The sequence below is a fragment of the Anabas testudineus genome, chromosome 13 (genome assembly GCF_900324465.2).
Source record: "Anabas testudineus chromosome 13, fAnaTes1.2, whole genome shotgun sequence".
NCBI lineage: Eukaryota > Metazoa > Chordata > Actinopteri > Anabantiformes > Anabantidae > Anabas > Anabas testudineus.
The window spans coordinates 3,412,044-3,434,387 of record NC_046622.1 but is presented as its reverse complement, the minus strand read 5'-3'; the positions used below and the strand labels follow the sequence as shown (position 1 = coordinate 3,434,387).

The 22,344-nt window shown below is 41.7% G+C and overlaps 2 protein-coding genes across 10 annotated transcripts; both read right to left on the bottom strand.

Moving 5' to 3' along the window:
- Nucleotides 1–8,177: 8,177 nt before the first annotated feature.
- Nucleotides 8,178–22,098, bottom strand: LOC113149509 (rhomboid-related protein 4-like). 9 transcript variants are annotated; one of them, XR_003297584.1, is made up of 15 exons: nt 21,733–22,098; nt 20,894–21,058; nt 20,466–20,745; nt 20,129–20,261; nt 19,730–19,818; nt 19,500–19,556; nt 19,049–19,171; nt 18,825–18,947; nt 18,603–18,749; nt 18,375–18,431; nt 17,913–18,035; nt 17,685–17,807; nt 17,459–17,581; nt 17,184–17,383; nt 8,178–8,371 (listed from the first exon to the last, which is right to left on the bottom strand). XR_003297584.1 is itself a non-coding variant. In XM_026341702.1 (15 exons), exons 2-14 carry the CDS (start codon nt 21,044–21,046, stop codon nt 15,417–15,419), a joined length of 1,683 nt encoding a protein of 560 aa, XP_026197487.1. In that variant the 5' UTR covers nt 21,047–21,058; nt 21,733–22,098; the 3' UTR covers nt 11,977–12,060; nt 15,408–15,416. The 9 variants fall into 9 exon arrangements, 6 of the variants coding, with proteins under 6 accessions (XP_026197478.1, XP_026197487.1, XP_026197517.1 ...); XM_026341702.1 differs by lacking the exons at nt 8,178–8,371; nt 17,184–17,383 and adding exons at nt 11,977–12,060; nt 15,408–15,568; XM_026341710.1 differs by lacking the exons at nt 8,178–8,371; nt 17,184–17,383 and adding exons at nt 14,238–14,732; nt 15,408–15,568.
- On the bottom strand, nt 8,393–11,854 carry rhbdd1 (rhomboid domain containing 1). The gene is made up of 8 exons (XM_026341747.1): nt 11,717–11,854; nt 10,878–11,042; nt 10,450–10,729; nt 10,104–10,236; nt 9,341–9,429; nt 9,121–9,177; nt 8,660–8,779; nt 8,393–8,570 (listed from the first exon to the last, which is right to left on the bottom strand). The coding sequence occupies exons 2-8, from the start codon at nt 11,028–11,030 to the stop codon at nt 8,464–8,466; spliced, it is 939 nt and encodes a 312-aa protein (XP_026197532.1). The 5' UTR covers nt 11,031–11,042; nt 11,717–11,854; the 3' UTR covers nt 8,393–8,463.
- Nucleotides 22,099–22,344: the final 246 nt, after the last annotated feature.

The following is a 22,344-nucleotide window of genomic DNA, read 5'->3' as shown; positions in this document are numbered from 1 at the left end:
GTAATAGTAGTAATAGATTTCTATTACTAATAGTAATAGAAAATTGTAGTTACACTGTCATACCTTCTGTCCTTGTTCCCCTCCTCTCCATCTCTTCCTACTACTTCCTCTCTCTCCTTTTGTCCACTTCCATCATCCTTCTTCTCTTTGATAGTCTCTCTTGTCGCGTGTCGTCTCCATTCTTCCATCTCTTCGTGCTCATTTTCATCATTGTCCTACTGGTTGCTGTCCACATATAGGTATCTGCATCATGATGACCTGCAGGAGTCAAACCAAAGCAGAAACATACAGATATGAAGTAAGCACAACTTCTTAATAATAGTCTTAATAATAATAAACAAAGCAGTAGTATTTTGATATGGACCAACAAACGGGTCATTGGATAAACAGGCCATGGAACTCGGTCTGGGGAACAGAACAGTGTTGGCCTACAGCAAGGCTATAATTGTGAGGCTGCTATTGTTTGACTGTAGCACCGGCTAGATGACACGTAGCTCCAGGAAGGGAACCCAGTTTCAACTGGGGTCAAACTGGTGTTGACACTTATCTACTGAACATGTGAAAACCTTGCATTGTATTTTATTTAAATACAACAGTGTATTGCTAATATATTAATAAAGAATGTACAGTTTCTTAATAAATAATAAAGAACAATAGTATCACGCTTACACCAATGAAGCAGTTAGTGAAGGTACAAGTTCACATACTGTTGCCAAACACAAATATTGGAGATTGGATCAATATCTTTGTTTTGTTTAAGTAGAATTTAATTATTATTAATTAAAATACTTGTAACGTAATGTTTTGTTCCTGCTTTTGTGTTGTGTTTGTGCTGCATATTTGATGAACTGACACCTTAAGCAACATGTGAACATAGAGCATTAGTCTTAATGCATGACAAATGTTAATGTGGTGTTCCTGCGTATTTTGGTAACTCATCCGTTCTTTGTTTCATCTTTTTATTGTGAAATCTGTCTTTTTTTTTCTTAAGAGCTTTGTGTACTTTTGTAGACATTGTTTCTATGTAACTAGACAAGGGATATTTGTAGGAAACAGTTGGAGTGCTACTAAATAAGGAGAAGGAAATATCCCGATTGATTCTTAAAAGTCTATGACTTAAATCAAGTGTCTCCTTTACAAAGCACTGCATCAGTTCTTTTTCTTACACTGATATGACTAATCATGTTAAATGTTCCATACACACATAAGCCTATAGCATGATCCATGCCCGAATAAAATCATAATCGACGTACAGATAATGTTGTATATGCACAGGTATAACTTAAACCATGGAGTTAAGTATTAAATAAATTAATTTATTTTTAAATCATATCCACTCCCTCCCAAAAAAAGGAATAAGATCATGGAACAGATGACATCTCTGTCAGGTCATTGAAGTATTCGCTAGGTGTGCCAAGCTTGTAGCATCATACTCAAAAATAATTGAGGCTGTAATTGATGCTAAAGAAGCAGAAGTGTTGAGCAAAGACTGTTACCACTTACTGTTGCAAGAAAAAGTATGTGAACCTTTTGGAATTTCATGGTTTTCTGCATTAATTTGTCATAAAATGTGATTTGATCTTCATCTAAGTCCAGAGTATTAACAAACAGAATAACAAAAATAACACAAAAGAAATTCTGATCTTTCATGTCTTTATTGAGAACAACCATAAAAACCTCATAGTGCTAGTGGAAAATGTATGTGAACCCTTGAAATCACCTCCAAAAAGCTAATTGCAGTCAGGTGTAACTAGAAGTGGACTAGAGCTACTTCGACTTCAATACTTTTTAAGTGAAGAAGAAAGAAAGATATGGTATGTACATGTACAGATTTTTATTTTTTCTAAAATTCTTTCACTTTGACATTATGGGATATTTTTTATAGAATGAGGGAATGAATTTAATCCATTTTGGAATAAGGTTGCAACATAACAAAATGTAATTAATTAATTTTTTTACATTTATCTGACATCCTCCTATGCTGCGTAGCTTGAATAAGTAATGAAATGCTATTCTGTGATTATTTTGAGTGTCTCTAAGCCAGACAGGACATAATATTAGACCAAGACACCTACTACTATCACAAACCCTGAATTTAAAGCTATTTTCTATGATTAGCTTTTATTGTTTAATAATTTTTAAATGCAATAAACATTCATATTAGCCATGTTTGGGGATAATTTGGGGTTTTTATCCTATTGTGGGGCAGTGAAGAACAGGAAGTGGAGAGGGAAGTTGGTGGGGTAATTATAAGTGGGAGGGTGAGGTTGGGTTGGGAGTGATGTGGGGATTTCGTGCGATTATCCTATAAATAGTGTGGCAAGTTTCTTTAGTCATCAACACCAGTATGCAACTCTGGCACATGAGTGATAAAACTATTCTAAAAATTAGCTCTGGGCTTATACCTCTGCACTAGTTAATACCATTCTCCATGAGACTTTATGGGTTGCCGAGCAGGATTTGAGTATGATGACGTTAATCACCACACTGCGGTGGGGAAATAGACATGATTCAAAACTCTGACTCCGTCTTGAACTACAAGCTTATTTGATTTATGTAATGGTACATTTATCAACCCCTTGAGAGTCTATTGTGAGTCTGAGTCTGCTGGCTTTGGCGGACGCAAAGACAAATTGACCTTCACGTTGGATAGAGCGCAGAGGGATCAGAGGGGGTATGCAGCACATGGCAGTGGGGTGGCACGTCTCTGCTAAGCTCAGCCAGGCCGAGGGGTATTTTGGGTTAGTCACCACCAACTTTTCTGCTCACCTACAGCACATGCCCCCATCAAAAATAGAGCCCTGTCATGGTGTGTTTGGTTACCAGTGGCTTCAGGGGGACCATGGTGGAAGGATGATGTTCGATTGAACGATCAGAGACTTCACAACTCTGACAAATTGTAGTTTGCTGCACAGTTCTCCACAAAATTACATTTAGCTTTAACATGAGAAAGAGATTTCTAACAGGCTTCTAGTTTTAATTTTTCTGTCACAGCAGAATCTTTCTCTAACAATTACTCAAGGTCATTGAGAGGTGGCGTTAAAGGACTTGAATCAGGAAAATTTTACATTGTAACTGGTTGGTTTTAGATGCACGCCGCACATTTTGTTAACAGGTACTCAAAATTTAGCGTTTCTTTAAAGGAACGTTGGACTACCTGATTATTATATGAAATGAAACTAACAAATTCAAGTGGTTCACTCTAAAGGGAGGATTCAGTACATCCGTAGAAAACATTGGTTAGTATATACAGCATAGATTCTGACTTGCTGAAACGGAAGCACATCAAGTGTCTAACAAAAGGGCTTGAGATGTAACTACTGAATCACTCTAAATGGTCAACTCCACTCAGTCTCTATGCACCAACTAGGAGTGGAGTTGTTTTTAATCCAATGCTCAGCGACAGTGTCACAGCAGGTGGAACTCTTTAAAGAACCAGCACCATAAGTCGGCTCAGTTTGCAGACGAGGTGTGATGTGAGATGACAAACTGAGATAGTTTCCCTGTCATGTACACAGACAGAATAAGACATGAAACTACCAACATTCCAAGAAGTTCCTTTAATATGCATCCATGCTACAGACACACACAAACTGCAATGCCAGCATCTGCTGTGCCGTGTGTGTCATCCCTGTCCCCATCCTGTCATCTCTGCCGTCACTCTTCAGCCTCCCTCATTCATGTTCTGCCAGGGCCCCGCGCTCCACTCAGCTCCCACACTCCCAGTGGCAGTATGCAAAATCAAACTATGCAAACTGTCACATCCATCAGAACACTTACACATCCACCTACCGTGATGTGGTGTATTTACGCTCAACCTTTTCACCTACTTGCAAGTCAGGGACTGTGATGGGCAGTAAGATCGTATCTAGTGTGGCATGGTTTAAGAGCTATGTGGGGTGATGTGTGGCTTGTTGGGTTTCTTGGCTGTAATTTGAGCTGTCCTACTTCCCATAATGCCTCAGGGGTTTATGGGAATCAGAGCCAGCAATGTACTTCTTCTAGATTGCTTTTGTAACTTTGCTTGCCGACAGACACTATGTGGAGACTTCTTAGAAAAGTTCACACTTCTACTTCATGTGTTGGACACACACACACACACACACACACACACACACACAGGTGGTTGTAAATGTCATTAAAAACACTAGAATAAAAGTCAGTTGTGTGGTTGCAAGTGCACCACTGGTCTGCAGACACTATTCCAGTTCAAAAACAAGTTTATCAGCAATATTTATGCTTAAAATAGTATTTATTACAAAAATAAATGTATACATATGTATAGAAATAGGTTGTAACAACTTGGAGGTATCAACATTTGGCACCTTTGTATGCTATTTTATAATCTGACGAAAGATTATTTGAAAATGAAAAAGAACAAGTCAGAATATCATAAACATCAAAAAGAGCGCCACAGCTTTGTCGAGGTTCAAACACATTGTCTATTAGCCGAAATTAATTTGAAAATGCTGATCTTATTGAACGTGACATTGAAAAAGCAGAACTGAACTTTATTTGCATCGTCATAAAAAATTTATTCCAGCATGATTTCTGCCAGAATCCAGCCTTTTAGTTTTCTCAGCAATGCTTTTCTTGGCTTAGTGATAACATTAAAACCAACTGAGATTCAAAGTCCTGTCCCACTTTTAGGTTAGTTTCTGATGTATTAGCTTTCAGTTTAAAATGCAATTTTACAATTTGAACACCCTAAAAGGCAGATTGCACAGCTTTTTACTCCATCCAGACCACATAAGGTCAGGTGGGGATTAAAAATCACCACACTTAGACTAGACTAGGCAAATACAGGTTTTACTGGTATACCCCAGCCTAACCTGCTCATTAGCATATGAGCTCTTTAGATGTGACACATTAAAATACCTTTCCACAGCTAGCATTAACTCTTTGGTAACTCTCAGAGGTAAGTTAACACAAAACACCACACAGTAAAAGAACTTCTGAATGTGTCAGACTGTGTGGTTGGACCTTCTCATTCAGAGCACTCCTGCTCAGCCTATGGACGCCGAGGTTGGATTCAAGATTCAAGATTCAAAACACTTTATTGATCCCAGAGGTAAATTGTTTTGCCTCATTACCATTGTTCTCAAAACAGACAGAAAGAAAAGGAACCACAACCAGGAAAGATCCAACACCAACATAAATGCACCATAACATCAGTAGAGTAAAACTTAATATATATACAGAATATGTAAAATAGATAAATGAAATTGGGTCAATATATTCACAGCAAGTATATGACATTTTCACTTCCCCCACCCCTTACAGAGGGGGGAGGAATTGTACAGAGGTAGAAAGGATCTCCTGTGGTTCTCTGTGGAGCATTTAATGTTAATAAGTATTTGGCTGAACGTGCTCCTCTGTCCAGCCAACACACTGTGCAGTGGGTGGGAGGGATTGTCCAGGATTGAGAGGAGTTTGGACAGCATCCTCCTCTCAGCTACAACATGTAGAGGGTCCAGCTCCACCCCCAGAACAGAGCCAGCCCTCCTAATCAGTTTGTTTTGTCTGTTAGTGTCTGCCACCTTCATGTTGCGGCCCCAGCAGACCACAGCATAGAAGATGACACTGGCCACCACAGACTCATAAAACATCTGCAGCATGGTGCTGCAGACGTTGAAGGACCTGAGTCTCCTCAGGAAGTACATCCGGCTCTGAGCCTTTCTGTACAATGCTGATGAGTTTTTGGTCCAGTCCAGTTTGTTGTCCAAGTACACTCCCAGGTATTTGTACTCGGACACAACCTCCACCTCCTCCCCCTGTATAGAGAGAGGGATGACAGGACTCCCAGATTTCCTGAAGTCCATCACCAGCTCCTTTGTTTTGTTGATGTTGAGTTGCAGATGGTTGAGTCCACACCAGTCAACAAAACTGTCCACCACTCCACGGTACTCTGTGACATCGCCACCCCTAATACATCCTACAACTGCAGAGTCATCAGAGAACTTCTGAAAATGACAGGACTCTGAGTTGTACCTGAAGACTGAGGTGTACAGGGTGAAGAGGAATGGAGACAGAACTGTCCCCTGTGGAGCACCTGTGCTACAGACCACAGTGTAAGACACACAGTTCTGCAGACGGACATACTGTGGGCGGTTAGTGAGGTAGTCCATTATCCAGGAAATCAGGGGAGTGTTGACCTGCATGTTTTTTGCATGCAGGCCGGATGGTGTTGAATGCACTGGAGAAATCAAAAAACATGATCCTCACTAAGCCCCCAGGCTTGTCCAGGTGGGTGTAGGTGCGATGGAGAAGGTGTATGATGGCGTCATCCATTCCAATATGGGGTTGATAAGCAAACTGGAGGGGATCAAGTGAGGATTTGACCAGAGGTCGGAGAGACTCCAGGATCAGCCTCTCAAAAGCCTTCATGATGTGTGATGTTAGAGCCACTGGTCTGAAGGACTCTGGGACGTGGCGTCTTATTCACTGGAACCACGCACGACTTTTTCCACCCTAGAGGAACTCTCTGCAGGTACAGGCTGAGATTGAAAATGTGCTGGAGAACAACACATAGCTGAGAAGCACAGGCTTTCAGTACCCTTGGACTGACTCCATCAGGACCTGCCGCTTTTGTGGGGTGAAGCCTGTGCAGCTCTCTTCTCACCTGCTCAGCTCAGATTGTTAGGGTGGTGGCTGAGTCGTGTGGGGGAGGGACTGAGGAGCAGTTAGTGAACTAAGGCTGTGGATCAGCCTGGAATCGATTGAAAAAATTATTCAATTTATTGGCTCGGTCCACAGTCCCCACAGTCTCCTGGCTGCTGGACTTGTAGCCAGTGATGGTCCTCATGCCCCTCCAAACCTCCCTGGTGTTGTTCTGTTGAAGGCTATGTTCTAGTTTTCTCCTGTAAGTCTCCTTTCCCTCCCTGATCTTGAAAGCAGTCTCTGGACCCTCTTTGCTGCCTCCTTGTCTCCTGATCTGAATGTCTTCTTTTTGTCATTCAGGATGGCTTTGATGTCCTGTGTGACCCAGGATTTATTGTTTGGGAAGCAGCAAATGGTTTTTGTGGGTACGTGGGTGTCCACACAGAAATTGATGTAGTCAGAGATGCAGTCTGTCAGTCCATCAATGTCGTCACCTTGAGGTTCACAGAGAGTCTTCCAGTCTGTCTCTTCAAAGCATCCCTGCAGGGCAGAGTGTGCCCCCTCTGTCCACCTCTTTACTGTTTTAATGGTGGCAAGCTGCCTCTGAACCAAAGGTGTGTACTGCGGGAGGAGATGTACCAGGTTGTGATCTGACTTTCCCAGAGGGGGGAGGGCAGTGGAGCTGTAGGCATCTTTAACATTAGCATACAACAGGTCCAATGTCCTCTCCCCCCTGGTGGGACAGCTCACAAACTGGGTAAAGGTAGGAAGTGTCTTATTGAGGGTGGCGTGATTAAAGTCTCCAGAGATCATAAAGATGCGTCAGGGTGTCTGGTCTGCAGGTTGGAGGTGACGTCTGAACGACGTCACACACAGCAGCGGCGTTAGCGGATGGAGGAACGTAAACAGTGATTAATATGGAGTGAGAAAACTCTCTGGGCAAATATTATGGACGAAGTACCACAGCCAAAAGTTCAATATCAGGGCTGCATACACGCTCTATCAAAGTTACATGACCAGGATGGCACCACCTGTTAATGAGAACGGTGAGCCCCCCTCCTCTCCTCTTACCGCTCTCCTCTCACCTCCTGTCCCAGCGCACGGTGCTGAAACCGTCTATGTTAACACTGGAGTCAGGAATACCATCATGCAGCCATGTCTCTGTGAAACACATAAAACTACACTCTGCAAAGATTTTCTCCATCCTCACCAGAGCTGTCAGTTCGTCCATCTTATTGTCCAGTGATCTCACATTGCCCATAATCAGAGAGGGGAGATGTGGTTTGAATCTTCTCACCTTCTCTGCTTATCGCTCTTCTCTGTTCTTTTTTTCCTCCTTGCAGTTTTTTGCCTCCCCTATATCCCCTTGTTGTCCTTCTACTGATGTCCTCTGGAATGTTTCAAGTCCCGGACAAAGTTTGATCATTTACTCCGGCCGTCCTCAGTAACATCAGCTGATCCCGGGTGTAAACAAAGGAGACACACATGTCACCCATGTATTTGCTTTCAGTTTAAAATGCAATTTTACAATTTGAACACCCTAAAAGGCAGATTGCACAGCTTTTTACTCTATCCAGACCACATAAGGTCAGGTGGGGATTAAAAATCACTGCACTTAGACTAGACTGGCCAAGTACAGGTTTTACTGGTATACCCCAGCCTAACCCGCTCATTAGCATATGAGCTCTTTAGATGCGACACATTAAAATACCTTTCCACAGATAGCTTTGGTGACTCTCAGAGGTATGTTAACACAAAACACCACACAGTGTTATGTGTTATGGACGCCAAGGTTGGATGAGGCTTTAGGAGGAATTCCTCTTCTGGACACCTAGACCTCCGTCCCGTCCTTAGCCTATTAGTTCAATTGTCAAACCTTCTCAGTCTCCCCCACCTAATTTCTTCAGCTCTTGCCTCTTCAGACACATAGAAACCATAAGGAAAGGGAGCTCCTCTGTGGCTGGTTTGTCCTACACAACAAATTATTATTAGATGTGCATGTTTAGGGTACTTAGCCCTCCATTAGCTGGAGTGACTTTAGAACTCATTTCTTTCTCACCTCTGTCATACAGACTGTTTCTGATGGCTGTCTCCAACTGCTCTTCCTCTGTCAATCCGCCTGAATAAGACCTGTAATTTGTTGTGTAATCTGGTGCCTGCTGATGGTGTCCTGAGTATCCTGCCAACACACACACAAGTTATACATTTAAGAACATAATAGGTTAAAGATTAGTAGTAGCTAAGATAAGTCTAGCATATTCTGTTTTCTAATAACAATACAATTGTCACAACATGTCACTTTGTCCAACTGCAGACATTAAAGTGGCCATATGATGCTTTGCGCCTCTGAATATACCTGAATCACAAGTAGTATATATGTAACATCAAAGCACAAAGTGCACATTATGACCCCTTTCACAAGTCAATGGTTTGTCATATCGATCTGATTTTGACAAGAATGAAGCTGTATGGCATTGAGAGATAACATAGATCAGGATATATGTCCTTGAAGTTTTTTACCTGAAGACCTAAAGTATTGCCTGCGCTGGGGGTTATATCCATTGGAAGTCATCAACTCTGGTGAAAATATATACAAACGGACAATTTCACTACAACACTGTTGTTAAGGTGCATTTAGTTTTGTATATGTACATGTATTCATTAATTTATTTAAATGACAGCTGCTAAAAGACTAGCACATCACCTAAAAACACCACCACAACAACACATTCATTCAGACCTGAACACTTTTTCATGATGGTCTTCAGCGGTCCAGCAGTGTAGAGCAGACCCACCAGGATCCCCGATAAATGACCAACGAAAGAGGTCCTGAACAGACGGAACACAGATTAACTGAGGAGACACTGCCATCTGGTGTAAACATTAATTCAGTGCATCAGCCAGATCAAACTAAGGACACTTGGACTTCATTGCTATAGTCAACTTGTTTAACCGTATGCTACGTTTAAGACACATTACATAACAGAAATGAAAGTAAGAAGTTCAGACATGAGCCAGAACTCTATAAAATTACCCTGTGTAAAAAGCCATTATTCTGTCTCTTATGCACCTACTAAAGGATGTGTTCAGTGCATGAGGTGGCCTGAAACTTTAAATGGAGACAACATTATGTGCTCCTCTTACCGTGGATGTTTAGAGACTGGTACCAAAAAAAAACAAAAAAAACAACCAATCTACTGTATATAAGTAGAGCAGACTTCTAACATGAGTAGCACTTCCTCAAGTAGTACTTCTGCTTTTGCCTAGCACTTTTCTAGGCTGCACTGCTAACAACAAACAGATGTTGAACATAAACAGTATGCAAGTACCACCATCTTCTACTAGTAACTCAGCTAGCTTTCCATGGATTATAGGTCCACCATATAAGAGTAATTACAAAAAAATGTAAAAATCCCATCTGTCTCTCAGGTCTATACAATCTACTAGGACATCTGGTATCTCTAGGTAGTGAATGATGTACGAATTAGTGATGGGAAACTCACCCAGGTGATGTAATATGGATCAATACTAGCTCTGCCCAGCTAGCATAGCGATTAGATACGGGGACACCCAACATATAGGTCACACCTCCAGGGTTGTAATGGTTATTGAGCACCTTCAGTGCAAACAGGACACCTAGAAATACCAACATGAATATAAACAAAGGGTCAGGAAATGTCAGTGGATCTGAGATTTTAAAAAAATTACTTTGTTCTGCCTTTTTCTGAGTAAATATCATGCGATTTCTTTTAAATGTTATTTAACTATGTTTAATGTTTACGGATTAAAGCTGTTCCAGTTCAACCTTCTAAAATAATTGTGCAAAATGAAATTTTATGAGCTCTGTACCTGAAAAGCCAACAGCACAGCTCATGCTATAGGATTGGTCCTGAGTCAGCTCTGTTAACAATGCCTCCAACACCAGATATACTAATCCAGTGAGCAGAGAGAAGACAGACAGCAGGTACAGGAACCAGGATCCGCCCAGCCGCCTCTCCAGCCTGATACCTTTCCATATAAAGGACACCATGTTGAAGTAGAGATGCAAATCATCCACATGGTGCACTGGGGACAGTAGAAGGCGGCGCCAATCTTTAAGCCAGCATGCCTGCTGAACACTCACACAAGTCTAAAGTTTGGACAGATGACATACTCATATCAATAATAGTAATAATATCCACTTAATACAGCAAATAGCAATGTCATTTCTCAAAGATGGTGCAGGTGCAGACTGTTAAAAACAACTCTGCATTATTAGGGCTGTACAAGTGAAGTACCTGCATCGGGGGAGCTACAGGAAACATGTAAAGGTACACATTGAGAGCCAAAACACCCAGGGTGACAGGTGGGATGTTGTCCAGACCCACTTGAAACACCTGGGATGCCAGAAGCAGCAACCCCAGCTGGGATCCCCTCCGTCGGTTCCACATACTGAAAATAGCCTGGGAAGAGACAAATGTTGTTTGTGCCAGAGAAATCAGCCACAAGACCGGTTTGTTGTGAAACACTTCTTCACTGCAGATTTCTAGGAATGCTAAGCTAATGCTAAGCTCAGCACTAACACACATGATCAAATTGTGACTCAGTTGGTAGAGCAGTCGACAAAATGTAGTATATAAAAGTAGTATCCCTGGACAAGACACACCACAAACCTGGCACCTAAACTTTGTCATTAGTATGAACTTGTGCTACTTGTTCTGTTTATATTAGTTCCCCATTCCCACAATTTACTACAATTACTCATATTTTACTTGACCATTATTTAACCACAGCCCAGTTACAAAGAATGGTTTCAGGCTATGTCGGCTGCAAATTAAGTGAATCTTTTGAATTCGTTTCGTTTTGAATTAGCCAAATACAAAATCCAAGAGTAGAGTCGTTTATTCCTCTTTCTTTGCCCATGTACTTATAAACAGTATCAGTTCAATCACAACAGCTGATGTCTACGTTAGTTAGCTAGTACTTTTACTGCTGTATTGCTTTTCTTAAAGCAGCAGTTCTATATAAGAACAACAGCTAACTTGACAGGTTTACCGACACTAGACACGACAATAAAACACAGTTCACTCTAATATCAAGGATAAATTCTCCTAAAAGTAGCTTCAGTTAAACTTACTGTAACTCCAGTCGTCGACTCGACTAGCTAACCGCTAAACTTAGCATTAGTTGAGAGGCGATTTGTGGTGATTTAGCTCCGTTAGTTCCTCGAGTTCGCTTAAAAAGGACGTCCTCTCACAGGAATGTTGACTTCCTTCCTATAAACCACCAAGAGACAACTCAGCACAAAGTATTTCCCGATATTTCATAACTTCTTTCTAGCTGTTAGCAGAAAATAGCTTAGACGGCAGCGCATGCGCATTGCGCTCTTGTCTGCATCTGGTTCGGGTCTGGACTGGTTCGGGTCTGGACTGGTTCGGGTCTGGACTGGTTCAGGAATGTGAACCGTGACACGGTTCAGAGCTAAGAGAGAAAAAACTGAAGTATTAATTAAATAACGTGCATAAATACACCACATGTAGCGTGGGTCACTGCAATATATGTTATAGTACTAGTAACATTTAAAGCAACACTTTGACTAATACTAATATTAGTATTAATAAAAAGTTTAGGGACACATCTGGGAAATAATCACTCGGATTTTACCTTGGTGCAGCTATTCACTTCAATATGTACATTAATATCACGGTGTTATTGTTAAAAGGGACAAATTAGTCCATTAGCAATACATCTGTGGGGACTTCTTGGAAAGTTCACACTTCTATTTCTTGTGTTGGGGTTGTTAAAAAAACTACAAAAAAGACGACTCCATGAAAAACCTAACACACATCTGGTGGTTGTAAATGTCAGTAAAAACACAATAATACAACTCACTAGTTTGTTTGCAAGTGCAACACTGGTCTGCAGACACTATTCCAATTGAAAAACAGGTGTATCAGTAATATTTATTTATTTTTTCAAAATAGCATTCATTACAAATGTAAATGTATACATATGTACAGAAATAGGCTGGAACTAATGTACGGTATGAATACTTGGCACCTTTATGTGGTATTTTATAATCTGATGAAAGATTATTTGAAAATGAAAAAGAACAAGTCAGAATATCATTAACATCAAAAAGAGCGCCACAGCTTTGTCGAGGTTTAAACACATTGTCTATTAGCCGAAATTAATTTGAAAATGCTGATCTTATTGAACGTGACATTGAAAAAGCAGAACTGAACTTTATTTGCATCGTCATAAAAAATTAAATTCCAGCATGATTTCTGCCAGAATCCAGCCTTTTAGTTTTCTCAGCAATGCTTTTCTTGGCTTAGTGATAACATTAAAACCAACTGAGATTTAAAGTCGTGTCCCACTTTTAGGTTAGTTTCTGATTCAAGATTCAAAACACTTTATTAATCCCAGAGGTAAATTGTTTTGCCTCATTACCATTGTTCTAAAAACAGACACAAAGAAAAAGGAACCACAACCAGGAAAGATCCAACACCAACATAAATGCACCATAACATCAGTAGAGTAAAACTCAATATATATAAAGAATATGTAAAATAGATGAGTGGAATTGGGTCAAAATATATAGATTCACAGCAAGTATATGACATTTTCACTTCCCCCACCCCTTACAGAGGGGGAAGGAATTGTACAGATTGATTGCCAAAGGTAGAAAGGATCTCCTGTGGAGCATTTAATGTTAAAAAGCCTTTGGCTGAACGTGCTCCTCTGTCCAACCAACACACTGTGCAGTGGGTGGAAGGGATTGTCCAGGATTGAGAGGAGTTTGGACAGCATCCTCCTTTCAGCCACAACATGTAGAGGGTCCAGCTCCACCCCCAGAACAGAGCCAGACCTCCTAATCAGTTTGTTTAGTCTGTTAGTGTCTGCCACCTTCATGTAGCTGCCCCAGCAGACCACAGCACCCACCCTACAACTGCAGAGTCATCAGAGAACTTCTGAAGATGACAGGACTCTGAGTTGTACCTGAAGTCTGAGGTGTACAGGGTGAAGAGGAATGGAGACAGAACTGTCCCCTGTGGAGCACCTGTGCTACAGACCACAGTGTAAGACACACAGTTCTGCAGGCGGACATACTGTGGGCGGTTAGTGAGGTAGTCCATTATCCAGGAAATCAGGGGAGTGTTGACCTGCATGTTTTTTAATTTCTCTCCCAGCAGTGCAGGCTGGATGGTGTTGAGGTTGATAGGCAAACTGGAGGGGACCAAGTGAGGGTTTGACCAGAGGTCGGAGGGACTCCAGGATTAGCCTCTCAAAAGCCTTCATAATATGTGAGGTCAGAGCCACTGGTCTGAAGTCATTGAGGACTCTGGGACGTGGCGTCTTATTCACTGGAACAAGGCACGACTTTTTCCACCCTAGAGGAACTCTCTGCAGGTACAGGCTGAGATTGAAAATGTGCTGGAGAACAACACATAGCTGAGGAGCACAGGCTTTCAGCACCCTTGGGCTGACTCCATCAGGACCCGCCGCCTTTGTGGGGTGAAGCCTGTGCAGTTCTCTTCTCACCTGCTCAGCTCAGATTGTTAGGGTGGTGGCTGAGTCGTGTGGGGGAGGGACTGAGGAGGGGAGAGTGAACTGAAGTGGGCTCTGTGGATCAGCCTGGAATCGATTGAAAAAATTATTCAATTCATTGGCTCAGTCAACAGTCCCCACAGTCTCCTGGCTACTGGACTTGTAGCCAGTGATGGTCCTCATGCCCCCCAAACCTCCCTGGTGTTGATCTGTTGAAGACTATGTTCTAGTTTTCTCCTGTAAGTCTCCTTCCCCTCCCTGATCTTGACAAACAGAAGTCTCTGGACCCTCTTTGCTGCCTCCTTGTCTCCTGATCTGAATGTCTTCTTTTTGTCATTCAGGATGGCATTGATGTCCTGTGTGACCCAGGATTTATTGTTTGGGAAGCAGCAAATGGTTTTTGTGGGTACCTGGGTGTCCACACAGAAATTGATGTAGTCAGAGATGCAGTCCGTCAGTCCATCAATTTCCTCACCATGAGGTTCACAGAGAGTCTTCCAGTCTGTCTCTTCAAAGCATCCCTGCAGGGCAGAGTGTTCCCACTCTGACCACCTCCTTACAGTTTTAATGGTAGCAGGCTGCCTCTGAACCAAAGGTGTGTACTGCGGGAGGAGATGTACCAGGTTGTGATCTGACTTTCCCAGAGGGGGGAGGGCAGTGGAGCTGTAGGCATCTTTAACATTAGCATACAACAGGTCCAATGTCCTCTCCCCCCTGGTGGGACAGCTCACAAACTGAGTAAAGGTAGGAAGTGTGTTATTGAGGGTGGCGTGATTAAAGTCTCCAAAGATCATAAAGAAGGCGTCGGGGTGTCTGGTCTGCAGGTTGGAGGTGACCGTCTGAATGACGTCACACACAGCAGCGGCGTTAGCGGATGGAGGAACGTAAACAGCGATTAATATGGAGTGAGAAAACTCTCTGGGCAAATAATATGGACGAAGTACCACAGCCAAAAGTTCAATATCAGGGCTGCATACTGCTCTTTCACAGTGACATGACCAGGATGGCACCACCTGTTAATGAGAACGGTGAGCCCCCCTCCTCTCCTCTTACCGCTCTCCTCTCGCCTACTGTCCCAGCGCACAGTGCTAAAACCGTCTATGTTAACACTGGAGTCAGGAATACCATCATGCAGCCATGTCTCTGTGAAACACAAAACTACACTCTGCAAAGATTTTCTCCATCCTCACTAGAGCTGCCAGTTCGTCCATCTTATTGTCCAGTGATCTCACATTGTCCATAATCAGAGAGGGGAGATGTGGTTTGAATCTTCTCACCTTCTCTGCTTATCGCTCTTCTCTGTTCTTTTTTTCCTCCTTGCAGTTTTTTGCCTCCCCTACATCCCCTTGTTGTCCTTCTACTGATCTCCTCTGGAATGTTTCAAGTCCCGGACAGTTGGATCCTTTACTCCGGCCGTCCTCAGTAACATCAGCTGATCCTGGGTGTAAACAAAGGAGCAGCTGTTACTCTCTGGTCTTTCGGATTAGTGAGAGTATGAATCCAAAGGTAAAAACAGAGATAAAAACTCTCTCGAGCAACATGATCTGAGAGGGTAGAACTTAATTTCAAACTAGTAACTTATCTACAAAAAAGTAATAAAAATAATAAAATAAAATACAGAAAAAGACATCACAACATGAGAACAGCGGTAAATCGGCTGCAGCAAGGCTCACGCCTGCGCACATGTCACTGATGTCTTAACTTTAAGTTTAAAATGCAATTTTACAAGTTGAACACCCTAAAAGGCAGATTGCACAGCTTTTTACTCCATCCAGGCCACATAAGGTCAGGTGGGGATTAAAAATCACTGCACTTAGACTAGACTGGGCAAGTTTTACTGGTATACCTCAGCCTAACCTGCTCATTAGCATATGAGCTCTTTAGATGCGACACATTAAAATACCTTTCTACAGATAGCATTACCGTATTTCCCGCACTATAAGGCACACCTTCAATGAATGGCCTATTTTAAAACTTTTTTCACATATAAGGTGCACCGCATTATAAGGTGCATAGAATAGACGCTAGAGCAGAGGCTGGGGTTATGTTATGCAACATTAGATGGAGCTGCGCTAAAGGGAATGTTAACAAAACAGTCAGATAGGTCGGTCAAACTTAATAGATTACAAACCAGCGTTCTGACAACTCTGTTCACTCACAAAATGAATAAACAGCTGTTTTATTATTTTCCCGGAGGTAAAGTCAGTGACGTAGAGTTTTCGTGACACAGTTTATCTTTGTCCATGTTGATGATGTGCTCTGGCCGTGTCATGCCTTTCAGTTCAAGTGATAAATGAATAAAAATAAGTTTTGACAAAGGCAGCTAAAAAGTAATATAGTATTGTTCTTAAAATTTGTCAGAGTGAGAGTTGTGTATATTAGTTGATCTTTGTTAAGATAATTAGTTGCAGAGTGAGTGCTCTTTCCACTCTCTGTTCAATAGTACAGCTTTGACGTATTTTCTCCGTTGGTAAATTAAACTAGTTTCCACAGTAAAACCAACTGGTTCATGTCTATACTGAGTGTGATTTATACGTTTGTGCCTTGGAAAGCATTCATCTTTGTAAGTATTAACATGTTTATTGTCATTAGAAGTATGTTAGTTGTTACCTGTTACATGTGATAAATTACGTGTGCGTGTTATCGTAATTAGCTTAATTCAAGTCAAGCTAGCGTGTGCGAGTGTAACATACCAAATGTGTAACGATGTGTATTATTTGTTAATTTTGTTTCTTTCTGTTTCTTTCAGTTACATAAAGAAAAGATAGGATAAAATGTAGTTGAGAGCAATGTCATCACGCAGTCATATATCCCAGCATGCACCGCGCGCTACTTATTCTACGAGGGAAAATGGAGTCGGCGGCTGTTAACCGTAGTTGCGAGACCTGTTGCGGCCCAATATTGATCCATATATAAGGCGCACCAGATTATAAGGCACACTGTCGGCTTTTGAGAAAATTGAAGGCTCCTAGGTGCACCTTATAGTGCGGAAAATACGGTAAGTCTTTGGTAACTCTCAGAGGTATGTTAACACAAAACACCACACAGTGAAAGAACTTCTGAATGTGTCAGACTGTGTGGTTGGACCTTCTCGTTCAGAGCACTCCTGCTCAGCCTATGGACGCCGAGGTTGGATGAGGCTTTAGGAGGAATTCCTCTTCTGGACACCTAGACCTCCGTCCCGTCCTTAGCCGAGTAGTTCCATTGTCAAACCTTCTCAGTCTCCGTAACCTAATTTCCTCAGCTCTTGCCTCTTCAGACACATGGAAACCATCAGGAGGAGGAGCCCCTTTAGCTGGAGTGACTTCAGAACTCATTTCTTTCTCACCTCCGTCATTCTGACTGTTTCTGACGGCTGTCTCCAACTGCTCTTCGTCTGTCAATCCGCCTGAATAAGACGTGTTATTTGTTGTGTAATCTGGTGCCTGCTGATGGTGTCCTGAGTATCCTGCTAACACACACACACAGGTTATAGCCTACTCCGAAGGAGTGCATGTTTAGGGTACTTAGCCCTCCTTTAGCTGGAGTGACTTTAGAACTCATTTCTTTCTCACCTCTGTCATACAGACTGTTTCTGATGGCTGTCTCCAACTGCTCTTCCTCTGTCAATCCGCCTGAATAAGACGTGTTATTTGTTGTGTAATCTGGTGCCTGCTGATGGTGTCCTGAGTATCCTGCTAACACACACACACACAGGTTATAGCCTACTCCGAAGGAGTGCATGTTTAGGGTACTTAGCCCTCCATTAGCTGGAGTGACTTTAGAACTCATTTCTTTCTCACCTCTGTCATACAGACTGTTTCTGATGGCTGTCTCCAACTGCTCTTCCTCTGTCAATCCGCCTGAATAAGACCTGTAATTTGTTGTGTAATCTGGTGCCTGCTGATGGTGTCCTGAGTATCCTGCCAACACACACACAGGTTATACATTTAAGAACATAATAGGTTAAAGATTAGTAGTAGCTAAGATAAGTCTAGCATATTCTGTTTTCTAATAACAATACAATTGTCACAACATGTCACTTTGTCCAACTGAAGACATTAAAGTGGCCATATGATGCTTTGCGCCTCTGAATATACCTGAATCCCAAGTAGTATATATGTAACATCAAAGCACAAAGTGCACATTATGACCCCTTTCACAAGTCAATGGTTTGTCATATTGATCTGATTTTGGACAAGAATGAAGCTGTATGGCATAAAGAGATAACATAGTTCAGGATATATGTCCTTGAAATTTTTTACCTGAAGACCTAAAGTATTGCCTGGGCTGGGGGTTATATCCATTGGAAGTCATCAACTCTGGTGAAAATATATACAAACAGACAATTTCACTACAACACTGTTATTAAGGTGCATTTAGTTTTGTATATGTACATGTATTCATTAATTTATTTAAATGAAAGCTGCTAAAAGCTAGTACATCACCTGAAAACACCACCACCACCACCACAACAACACATTCATTCAGACCTGAACAGCCTATGGACGCCGAGGTTGGATGAGGCTTTAGGAGGAATTCCTCTTCTGGACACCTAGACCTCCGTCCCTTCCTTAGCCGAGTAGTTCCATTGTCAAACCTTCTCAGTCTCCGCAACCTAATTTCCTCAGCTCTTGCCTCTTCAGACACATGGAAACCATCAGGAGGAGGAGCCCCTTTAGCTGGAGTGACTTTAGAACTCATTTCTTTCTCACCTCCGTCATTCTGACTGTTTCTGACGGCTGTCTCCAACTGCTCTTCGTCTGTCAATCCGCCTGAATAAGACGTGTTATTTGTTGTATAATCTGGTGCCTGCTGATGGTGTCCTGAGTATCCTGCTAACACACACACAGGTTATAGCCTACTCCGAAGGAGTGCATGTTTAGGGTACTTAGCCCTCCTTTAGCTGGAGTGACTTTAGAACTCATTTCATTCTCACCTCCGTTATTCTGACTGTTTCTGATGGCTGTCTCCAACTGCTCTTCGTCTGTCAATCCGCCTGAATAAGACGTGTTATTTGTTGTGTAATCTGGTGCCTGCTGATGGTGTCCTGAGTATCCTGCCAACACACACACACACAGGTTATACATTTAAGAACATAATAGGTTAAAGATTAGTAGTAGCTAAGATAAGTCTAGCATATTCTGTTTTCTAATAACAATACAATTGTCACAACATGTCACTTTGTCCAACTGAAGACATTAAAGTGGCCATACGATGCTTTGCACCTCTGAATATACCTGAAGTAGTATATATGTAACATCAAAGCACAAAGTGCACATTATGACCCCTTTCACAAGTCAATGGTTTGTCATATTGGACAAACAATGAAGCTGTATGGCATAAAGAGATAACATAGTTCAGGATATATGTCCTTTAAGATTTTTTACCTGAAGACCTAAAGTATTGCCTGCGCTGGGGGTTATATCCTTTGGAAGTCATCAACTCTGGTGAAAATATATACAAACAGACAATTTCACTACAACACTTGTTAAGGTGCATTTAGTTTTGTATATGGATAGCTATTCATTAATATATTTAAATGCCAGCTGCTAAAAGACTAGTACATCACCTAAAATCAACACCACCACCACCACCACAACAACACATTCATTCAGACCTGAACACTTTTTCATGATGGTCTCCAGCGGTCCAGCAGTGTAGAGCAGACCCACCAGGATCCCCGATAAATGACCAACGAAAGAGGTCCTGAACAGACGGAACACAGATTAACTGAGGAGACACTGCCATCTGGTGTAAACATTAATTCAGTGCATCAGCCAGATCAAACTAGGCTGCACTGCTAACAACAAACAGATGTTGAACATAAACAGTATGCAAGTACCACCATCTTCTACTAGTAACTCAGCTAGCTTTCCATGGATTATAGGTCCACCATATAAGAGTAATTACAAAAAAATGTAAAAATCCCATCTGTCTCTCAGGTCTATAAAATCTACTAGGACATCTGGTATCTCTAGGTAGTGAATGATGTATGAATAAGTGATGGGAAACTCACCCAGGTGATAGAATATGGATCAATACTAGCTCTACCCAGCTAGCATAGCGATTAGATACGGGGACACCCAACATATAGGTCACACCTCCAGGGTGGTAATGGTTATTGAGCACCTTCAGTGCAAACAGGACATCTAACATGAATATAAACAAAGGGTCAGGAAATGTCAGTGGATCTGAGATTTTAAAAAAATTACTTTGTTCTGCCTTTTTCTGAGTAAATATCATGCGATTTCTTTTAAATGTTATTTAACTATGTTTAATGTTTACGGATTAAAGCTGTTCCAGTTCAACCTTCTAAAATAATTGTGCAAAATGAAATTTTATGAGCTCTGTACCTGAAAAGCCAACAGCACAGCTCATGCTATAGGATTGGTCCTGAGTCAGCTCTGTTAACAATGCCTCCAACACCAGATATACTAATCCACTGAGCAGAGAGAAGACAGACAGCAGGTACAGGAACCAGGATCCGCCCAGCCGCCTCTCCAGCCTGATACCTTTCCATATAAAGGACACCATGTTGAAGTAGAGATGCAAATCATCCACATGGTGCACTGGGGACAGCAGAAGGCGGCGCCAATCTTTAAGCCAGCATGCCTGCTGAACACTCACACAAGTCTAAAGTTTGGACAGATGACATACTCATATCAATAATAGTAATAATATCAACTTAATACAGCAAATAGCAATGTCATTTCTCAAAGATGGTGCAGGTGCAGACTGTTAAAAGTAACTCTGCATTATTAGGGCTGTACAAGTGAAGTACCTGCATCGGGGGAGCTACAGGAAACATGTAAAGGTACACATTGAGAGCCAAAACACCCAGGGTGACAGGTGGGATGTTGTCCAGACCCACTTGAAACACCTGGGATGCCAGAAGCAGCAACCCCAGCTGGGATCCCCTCCGTCGGTTCCACATACTGAAAATAGCCTGGGAAGAGACAAATGTTGTTTGTGCCAGAGAAACCAGCCACAAGACCGGTTTGTTGTGAAACACTTCTTCACTGCAGATTTCTAGGAATGCTAAGCTAATGCTAAGCTCAGCACTAACACACATGATCAAATTGTGACTCAGTTGGTAGAGCAGTCGACAAAATGTAGTATATAAAAGTAGTATCCCTGGACAAGACACACCACAAAGCTGGCACCTAAACTTTGTCATTAGTATGAACTTGTGCTACTTGTTCTGTTTATATTAGTTCCCCATTCCCACAATTTACTACAATTACTCATATTTTACTTGACCATTATTTAACCACAGCCCAGTTACAAAGAATGGTTTCAGGCTATGTCTGCTGTAAATTAAGTGAATCTTTTGAATTCGTTTCGTTTTGAATTAGCCAAATACAAAATCCAAGAGTAGAGTCGTTTATTCCTCTTTCTTTGCCCATGTACTTCTAAACAGGATCAGTTCAATCACAACAGCTGATGTCTACGTTAGTTAGCTAGTACTTTTACTGCTGTATTGCTTTTCTTAAAGCAGCAGTTCTATATAAGAACAACAGCTAACTTGACAGGTTTACCGACACTAGACACGACAATAAAACACAGTTCACTCTAATATCAAGGATAAATTCTCCTAAAAGTAGCTTCAGTTAAACTTACTGTAACTCCAGTCGTCGACTCGACTAGCTAACCGCTAAACTTAGCATTAGTTGAGAGGCGATTTGTGGTGATTTAGCTCCGTTAGTTCCTCGAGTTCGCTTAAAAAGGACGTCCTCTCACAGGAATGTTGACTTCCTTCCTATAAACCACCAAGAGACAACTCAGCACAAAGTATTTCCCGATATTTCATAACTTCTTTCTAGCTGTTAGCAGAAAATAGCTTAGACGGCAGCGCATGCGCATTGCGCTCTTGTCTGCATCTGGTTCGGGTCTGGACTGGTTCGGGTCTGGACTGGTTCGGGTCTGGACTGGTTCGGGTCTGGACTGGTTCAGGAATGTGAACCGTGACACGGTTCAGAGCTAAGAGAGAAAAAACTGAAGTATTAATTAAATAACATGTGCATAAATACACCACATGTAGCGTGGGTCACTGCAATATATGTTATAGTACTAGTAACATTTAAAGCAACACTTTGACTAATACTAATATTAGTATTAATAAAAAGTTTAGGGACACATCTGGGAAATAATCACTCGGATTTTACCTTGGTGCAGCTATTCACTTCAATATGTACATTAATATCACGGTGTTATTGTTAAAAGGGACAAATT